This window comes from Pan troglodytes, chromosome 3 (genome assembly GCF_028858775.2).
Source record: "Pan troglodytes isolate AG18354 chromosome 3, NHGRI_mPanTro3-v2.0_pri, whole genome shotgun sequence".
Taxonomy (NCBI): Eukaryota; Metazoa; Chordata; class Mammalia; order Primates; family Hominidae; genus Pan; species Pan troglodytes.
This window is the reverse complement of record NC_072401.2, coordinates 122,564,486-122,573,518: the sequence shown is the minus strand read 5'-3', so window position 1 is coordinate 122,573,518 and position 9,033 is coordinate 122,564,486. Positions and strand designations below refer to the sequence as shown.

The window sequence follows — 9,033 nt, the reverse complement described above, 5'->3', positions numbered from 1 at the left end:
AACTGTAAAATGCCTTTGAAATAAATCAAAGATGTAAATTTATGGAAAGACATTCTGCTCATGGATTGAAAAACTCAACCTAGTAAATATGTCAATTTCTATCAAAATCCAAGCAAGGTTTTTTGTAGACATAGACAAGTTGATTGTAAAATGTATATGAATAGGCACAGGTCCTAGAATAGTTACAATAATTTTGAAAAATAAGAATGAAGTATGAGAAATCACGCTACTTGATTTCAAAACTTATTATATAGCTACAGTAGTCAAGAATATGGAGGATAGACACATAGATCAATTCAACAGAATAGAGAGCCCAAAACATAAAATGTAAAACTATAACACTTTTAGAAAAATACCTAAGAGAAAGTTTTTGAGAAATAGGCTTTGGTGAAGTTGTTAGACTGAACACTAAAAGCTATCTATAAAAGAAAATATTGATAAATATGACTTCACTAAAACTAAAAGCTGTTCTGTGAAAGTCCCTGTTAAGAAGATAAATAACAAGCTACAGACTGGAAGAAAATATTTGCAAACCGTTTACTAACAAAGGACTTGTATGTAGAATATAAAAAGAACTTTCAACAGCAAATAAACTAAACCATGCAATTAGAAACGGACAAAACACATGGAAAGACATTTCACCAAAGAAGATTCAAGGACGGCAAATAAGCACATGAGATGTTCAATATTACTTGCCATTAGGTAAATGTAAATTAAGGCCCTAAAGAGATATCACTACAGATCTATTAGAATAGCTTAAAAAAAAGCGGCAAAACCAAATGCTGGCAAGGATGTGGAGAAACGTAACTTCTCATGCATTGATGGTAGAGATGGAGACTTGTACAGCCACTCTGAAAAGTAGTCAATCTCTTTAAAAATTAAATATACACATTACAGATTCAATAATCAAAACTTTTGGCATTTCCTATAGAAAGGAAAACTATGTTCACACAAAAACCTGTACATGATTCTTTATAGCAGCTTTATTTTTAATAGCTCAAAATGGTAATCAACCAAAATGTCCTACAAGAGGTGGATGGTTAAATAAACGGTGATACAGCCTCAGCAATAAAAAGAAACAGCCATTAATACATGCAACAACTTGGATGGATTTAAAGGGCATTAGGCTAAGCGAAGAAAATTCAATATCAAAAGGAAGCATATTGTATGATTTCCCTTACGTAATGTTCTGACAAAAGTTAAGAGAGAACATATTAGTGGTTGCCAGGAGTTAGAGATGGTGGAGGGAGGGGCTGGGTGGGAGTATAAAAAGCACCAGGGAGATTTTTGTGGTGATAGAAGAGTTTGTATCCTGACGGTTACGGGAGTCTACACTTGAGGTAAAAACATGCAAACACTGTACCTGTGTCAAATTCCTGGTTTTGTATTGTTCCGTAGTTAAATAAGATGTAATGAATGAAAGAAACTGGGTGAAGGGTGGGTACACAGGATCTTTCTGTATTATCTTTGCAATTTCCCAAGTTCTATATTTTAACTATCTTAATTATTTTTCAATACAGAAAATAATTTAAAATAAGCCCTATTTGCCTTGGGTAGTTGTGGCTCCCATTATTTCGCAAGAGGAGAAACTTGAAACTGTGGAACCCCCCAATACCCAGTTTCACATACAAGCATTACCTGACTGGGGCCATGCCCTGAGAAAGGCGCTGGGCGGCAGCAAGTTGGTGAGCCAGGGAAGTCTTCCCTCGCCCTGAGGGTGCGGGGAAGCGGCGTTGGCGCCACTGAAGCTGGGTGTGAGGGAGGCGTCACCGAGTTCAGCCCCACCCTCCACCGCTCCCCAAGCGGGTCCGGCGTCCGCATCGCATGGCCAGAAGGCGGAGAGCCAGAGGCGCCAGGACCCTCGCGTGGCGCTCCAGCACCCCGGACCGTGGCGGCGCCTCGCCTTAGGGAAGAGCAAGGGAAGAACTTTATTTGAACCGCGAACATTTTTTGGTCACTGAGATTGAGTCTCCCAGTGCTTTGGCTTCCCGCCTCTTTATCGTGGGTTTGATCCCTGAGCTGCTCTCCTTTCCCGAACCTCCCGGGGTGCAGCCTAGAGCCCTCCCGCGCGGCTGACTCCAGAGTAGAGGAAGGGAGGCGGCCTCCGGCTGGTCCCCCCCGAAGCCCTCGCTGCCCCGCAGATGCGGATGGCCAGCCAGTAGCGGGCGGTGGCCCCGCGTCCCGGGAGCGCACAGCAATGCAGGCGCTTAACATTACCCCGGAGCAGTTCTCTCGGCTGCTGCGGGACCACAACCTGACGCGGGAGCAGTTCATCGCTCTGTACCAGCTGCGACCGCTCGTCTACATCCCAGAGCTGCCGCGGCGCGCCAAGCTGGCCCTCGTGCTCACCGGCGTGCTCATCTTCGCCCTGGCGCTCTTTGGCAATGCTCTGGTGGTCTACGTGGTGACCCGCAGCAAGGCCATGCGCACCGTCACCAACATCTTTATCTGCTCCTTGGCGCTCAGTGACCTGCTCATCACCTTCTTCTGCATTCCCGTCACCATGCTCCAGAACATTTCCGACAACTGGCTGGGGGGTAAGAGTCGCGCCCCGCTCCTTCGCTCCTTCTCTCTTAACCCTCTGCCTTTCAGGGGATCTCTCTCTCTCTCTCTCTCTCTCTCTCTCTCTCTCTCTCTCTCTCTCCTCTCTCTCTCTATCCTCTCTCGTCTGTCTGTCTCTCTCTCGTCTGTCTCTTCCTTACACTTCTCTGTCAAATGAATCCGGTGCTCTTTCTTAGAACTTCGCCACCTGTGTTCACCTGGACATAAGTTCTTTTGGCCGCCTCTGATTCCCCTCCAGTGCTTCCTCCTTGTGGCTTAGAGACATAGGTTGGGGAAAAGCTTCGGAAAGGTCCCGAGCAGTGAGGCGGGAAGTCGCACCCCTCGCCACTTATTTCAGCTCCCTTTCCTGTCATTACCAGGTTTTTCTCCCCTAGTTTTCTTACTAAAAGTGAGATAAAAATATTTCAAATAATTAAACAAACCAAAGTTAAAAATCTCATTTCCTCATTCCCCCACCCTCCAGCCTCACTTCCCAGTTGCTTGCAGACAGCTTCTTGTACCTATGAGCATAAAACAAATATAATTCATGTGCAGAAAAAATATATTGAACTAGTCCTTTTAAAAACTGTATTAAGTGTCATGCAGGAAGAAGGAACACAGAAAACTGATGCCCTCCTATTATAAAAGAAGAGAGAACATTCTCCTCCTTCCGTATAATGGGGGAAAAAAATGACAGAGGAGAGGTGGAGTCACTGAGTTGGGAGCGGTGTGTGGAGGGTGGAAAAAAAGACATATTTCTCGAGATGATCCAGCTTTTCCAAGAACACAGCTGGAGAATGCCCTGGTGTAAACCCAGGAACAGTAGTGTGTTGTATTCTCACCAGTGCTTAAGGTGCACCATGGGCCTCCCCTTTTTCACGGTTGGGTGTATTCTTGTGGCCACATCAAAATGGTTAGAAATGTAAGAGAAATAGATCATTATGCCTTCAATCTCTGCTATTTCTATCCCATTACTAATTCTCTTAAACTCATGGAGGGTGTTTCATCCTACCATTACCAATTTGAGATCGTGAGCATTGCTTTTTTTCCCATTAGCTTAAACTGAGTTTGCTGTTAGTCAGTCAGAATGTTAAAGTCCTTGATTCTTATCAATCTATAATGTAAATATTTTCAAAAAAGCATTAAACATTGAGTACAGAGCATTGACTTGAAAGTAATACACAATGTGGAAAGTAAGACCTTGATTTATGGATTAGAGACTTTCTTATGCACTCTGATGCAGTAATTGTATTTGGGCATTTTAAAGTTGCTCAGTGCAACTAACTCCATAAAATTAATGGGGTATTTTTTGATCATCATACGGAACTTGGTTTTTGGGGAAAAGCACATGAGTTTTCATTTCTAAATGTTTGTGAAAGCAGATTTATGAGGCTTCTTTGTGCTGGGGATGATTATAGCTCCATTTGTAAAGGTGAAAATAATTATGCAAAGTGGGATTTTATGGTGGGGATCAAAAGAACTGGATTACTATTTTGGCTGTAATACATGTTAATTTAGTATGTCTGGGTCTCAATTTTTCAGTAAAATATTAGGGATTAGAGAAGTTTGAAAGTGCAGTGAGTCTGGCCAGGCGTGGTGGCTCACGCCTGTAATCCCAACACTTTGGGAGGCCGAGGCGGGCGGATCACGAGGTCATGAGATCGAGACCATTCTGGCTAACACGGTGAAACCCCGTCTCTACTAAAAATACAAACAACAACAAAAAATTAGCCGGGCGTCGTGGCACGCGCCTATAGTCCCAGCTGCTCAGGAGGTTGAGGCAGGAGACTTGCTTGACCCCGGGAGGCAGAGGTTGCAGTGAGCTGAGATCATGCCACTGCACTCCAACCTGGGTGACAGAGCAACACTCTGTCTCAAAAAAAAAAAGAAAAGTGCAGTGAGCCAGATCTTCAGCTCCAGTTCATGTTGGGGAATCATGGCCAAGAAAGGCCATATGGTGCATCTTCCATCCTCAGGGCTTATTTGGGCACTGCCAAGGTTTTTCTCAAGTTTTCTTTTCTCCCTGCTTCTTACTTCATGGAGAACATTTCACTTTAGCTTCTAAATACTGAAGGAGAGTAATATATTGCTCATTTATTTTATAGGGTTAGTGTGAGAATAAAGTGTGTTAGTAAAAGTGCTTTGAAAAATATTGGTCATGCCATGAAAGTATAAGGTATTAATTCTATTAAGGGGTGTTTAATTGGAGGTGGCCTATGTTTATCTGGGACCAGATTTATAGAATAAATAATGATCTTATAAATTGAGTAAATAATACCAAAATTGAAGTGCGAGGGAGAGGTGAGAGCCTGCAGAGGGGCTAGAGATCAATATGAAAATAGAATTAACTTGTGCTTTATAGGACAGGATAATCATTGCAAAATTTCCTTGATAAATTAACAAAAGAAAAGTTCAAGAGAATGTAATCTAAGAGCCAAAAATTAATTCATAATTTATTATTTTACAAAGCTATTGAGGATCTCCTATCTGGCAAAGTATTCTACCTTGAGAGTACAAAAGTGAGTAAAGTCTATCTGTGCCCTTCAGGACCTCAGAGAATAGGAGATGGCCCCAAAATGAGCAAAAACAGGATTTGATAGAAAAAGGATCCACTTTGCTTTACGAGCACAGAAGAGTCAGGAAGGCTTCCTGAAGGATGTGATGTTCAAGCTGGGTCTGGAAGAATAATTCAGAGAATAATTTAGACTCTTTCCAGCAGAGGATGGAGTGTGTTCTAGGAATAGGGGTCAGTGCCAAGTTGGAGGGAAGAAAGAAGATGGTGTGTTCCAAGAATACCATGCAAGGCATTGCAAGAATGCACAGGTTATATGTGGGGAATGGCAGGAAATGAGACAGAAAAGTAGTGCAACTGGGGAGGAAAAAAATATATATATATATAGTTATGTAAAAACCTAAAATATGAATACCCCTCAAATTCCTTCAGGGGTGAGGTAGGAAACACAAACAAAGCAATGAAGATCACCAGGAAGCAACGGCGACAAAAGGAAGACTGTCTCCTCTAAAGGGGGCAGGATTGCAGCATGCTGGAGTGGTGCCCAGGATTGTCACATCTTCTTTTGTTGTTGTTCTTGCTTCCCCACCTCTCCTTCTGAAAAGCTGGGAATACAGATTTTTATGATGCTGACTTCTAAGTCCAATACAAAAAGTAAAATGCAATCAGGTAAAAGAAAACATCTCTATGGCTTGGTCAGAAATAATTCATGGACTTCCAGTTTGTGACATCTCTACGTTGCCTGTCTCTCAAATATTTCTGACAATGGTAAGACTGTGAATGACTGTTTTATTCTTCTTTCAGTCCATTCCTCTTTCTTGCTGGGGACCAGCAGCACCTATTGAGTCAAAACCTGCTTTTTAACAAGGTTCTCAATTGTTTCACGTGCACATTAAAGTTTGATAAGCACTAGAGAAGTCAGCTCAGGTCTTTATAAGGAAAAAAAAAAAGTTTGTTAAGTACTACTTGAAGTAGGTAATGGCTCTTAGACCTGGCTACACAGAGAATCTCCTGAAGGGCTTTTGAAAATGGCCTGCGCCAGCCCCAGCCCAAACCAGTTACACTTGTCTCTTTGGAGCCAGCCACACTGCCTTACAGAGCCCAGTGTGCACAACTCTACTCAGGTCCCCTTTCAGGGACATCATGTTTTACCTTAAAACGGGTCGTGGTGGGAGTATTCACATCATGGAAATCAGCACTTACTAGTTAGGCCTGTTTTTTAAAAAAGTGAAAAAAAAAAACAAACCCAGAAATCAAACAGTTGCTTTCCCAGCACACCACTGGGCAAAGACGTTGAGTTTTCTTTTGTACACTGCTGGGACCATGAATAATAGGTGAGGCAAAGTGTAGCCACAAACATGTTTTTACATGAATTACACTAAAGTTGGAAAGAGATACAGCTGATCCACAGCATCTAAGTGTGCCCAGCATGGAGGCAAGCTGACATTCAGTTCCTTTCATCCACCTTACCATCATTCCCTTATCGGCTTACCTTTGATCTACCAGTTGACTCACTCTCTACTTCCCAGGATTCCTTCCAACATGGAGCTAGCAGAAGTGGCGATTCTCTGCACCCAAATATTATAAATGGCACATGTTTATGAGTTTTTTATTACTCATATGAGGGTGGAGTTGCTCTGCCATGGCCCTTTCCTTTAGGAAAGTTTTGTCTCTGTTCTCTTCTCTGATTTACTGGGCTAGACTGCAGAAGTGGATTTGCCCATTGCCTCCTTAGGGCCACCAAATTTACCTGTCCTTATCTGCAGCCTGTTCCTCCTCATTTTGTTTTGTTTTTTCCTCCTTTTTATCTTTTTCTTCACAATGTCCAAATGCTCCTCCAAATTCACTCACTGAACATGTTCTGTTTCTTCCAGCTAAATACAGAACTGATTTTGCTTGTGACCAGTGCTGCAGAACACCACTCTCTTCTCTAAGTTTCCATGAACTCGTCTTTTTTTGCCTCTTTGTTTCCTTTATGTCTCTATCTCTGTATTTTCTGCCTTTTGAGAGTTCTCAATCTTTCTCTTATTTTGCGAGTAAGTGTCCACTGAAGCTTAGCATGCAATCTCTTTTCTTTCATCATCAATTTCTGCATAGAGGCTATAGTCATGACTCTCACTTCTTTGCTGATGATTCTGAAATAGTATCTAATCAATATCATAAGCCATGGTCTTTCACCTGATCTGAAGACTTGGCACTTACACATGAATATATTACCAGCATCTCTCATTCTCTCATGGTATCTTGTTCCTCTGCCCAAAGTCTAAAGTATTATTAATGGCACTATGAGTCATTCCTGTATTCAGCATTTCTTGGGTATTTCCTGTGTGCACTGGGATATTGCAGGTATTGAGAAAGCTGTGTTTCTGTGGAAAAGCCAAGTTTCCATTAGACTAAGAAGGGGGAGGAAGCATTCAAAGAAGTAATGGAGAATGCAGGGCATTTTGTAGATGTCAGGGTTCCAGAGCACACAATGCAAGTATTGAGGAGTAGGGAGCTTGAATCAGATTAGGGGATGTTCACAGTCTGATGGGTTTGAGTCCAAAGTTGAGGGATAGGCTGGGAGAGAATGAGACTCGTGGTAGCTGAGGTAAATGAAAACTTAAGGCATAGGAATGTTAATTCTGAACACTTCCCAGAAGGAGACAGAAAATCAGTTCTAATGCTAGCCTGCTTTATGACTCTAAGCATTAATAAGATGAAATGGGGAGTGTTTGGGGTGTGCCTGGAGTAGTGGCCTTGCTAGGATCCTGCTGGGTTCTGTATCCACTTTCATCCTGCTGTGGATTCAGGCACAGCCAGGGGGAGGATGGTCTCCTCAGGTGCACACACAGCTCTGCAGCACTCCCCCAAATCCTGCTGTGGGCAGTGAAAAGAATTTTCTAGCAGTGGCTGGCAAATTGACTAAAAGCAATTCCAAAAAAAAGGAGTTTGAAATATATTCTAAGTAATGGCAGCATCGTTGGGGGAAGTACACATTCATGCACTTTTACTACCTTTGAAGAGTATTAGGGTAAGAAAACACAGAAAATTAATTTTCTCAGCAGCTGATATGAGAATTCCTCTTAGAGTGGTAATGCTCAATCTTGGCAACATGTAGTAAATCATCTGGGAGTTTTTTAAAACACAGATGCCTTGTTCCAACCCCTGGAGATTCTGATTTAATTGGTCTGATTATAATTGGTATGGAGTTTTCAAAAGTTCCCAAAGTTTGAAAAGTTATAATTTGCAGCCAAAGTTGAAAGTCACTGGTGTAGTGTAAATGCTGACAGCACCAGGAGTTCCCCAAGTTAGAAAAGTTATAATTTGCAGCCAAGATTTAAAATAATTGATGTAGTGTAAATGCTGACAGCTCCAGGACTCAGGCTGATATGAAGATTAAAAGAAATAATAGATGTAAACACTTTTTTAAAAAGTATAGTGCCTACCCCATGTACCAGCTCAATATAGCTATTATATATTTAAAAAAAATAGCAATGGCAGTCAGAATGCTTAGAAAATGCAAAAGTAGATTATATTAACTGGAGTCCAACAAGGAGCTCAGAGGCAATTCTTCCATTTTCTGCAACCTATTGCATCTTTACTAAAGCCCTTAACGTTTTTAGAGTCTTTCAAGATGAAATTGGAAAGGAGTCAAAAATGGTGAAAAGATTGGAATATAAGACATACAAAGAAATACAGGAAGAATTATTCTCTTGCCTGGAGAACAGAACTTTAGTTATAAATTAGCACACCTCACCACAAAGGTTTTTCAGTCTATTTTGCCCAGGGCCACAGCAGATGTGGGCGGGTAATAGAATGGTAGTAGGCGAAGCTCCAAGCTTCATTATAACAGCTCCTGTCTCTCTTTTTAAGAATTAGAATTTTGCTTGACTTTATATGAAAAATGAAAGGATTTAACTGGAAGGAAAGGAGGGAGAGAAAGAAAGCACTCACTGTACACAACATGAAATGTTAGGGTGTGTTTTTAGAGATTGAGA

At 41.7% G+C, this 9,033-nt stretch overlaps 1 protein-coding gene across 1 annotated transcript in view; it reads left to right on the top strand.

The window, feature by feature from the left end:
* Positions 1–1,303: 1,303 nt before the first annotated feature.
* QRFPR (pyroglutamylated RFamide peptide receptor) overlaps positions 1,304–9,033 on the top strand; it is a 60,304-nt gene continuing 52,574 nt past the window's right edge. The window contains exons 1-2 of the mRNA XM_001143462.8: positions 1,304–1,340; positions 1,521–2,537. Coding sequence (XP_001143462.1) covers positions 2,198–2,537 — 340 coding nt within the window. The 5' untranslated portion in view covers positions 1,304–1,340; positions 1,521–2,197. The remainder of the gene's footprint in view (positions 1,341–1,520; positions 2,538–9,033) is intronic.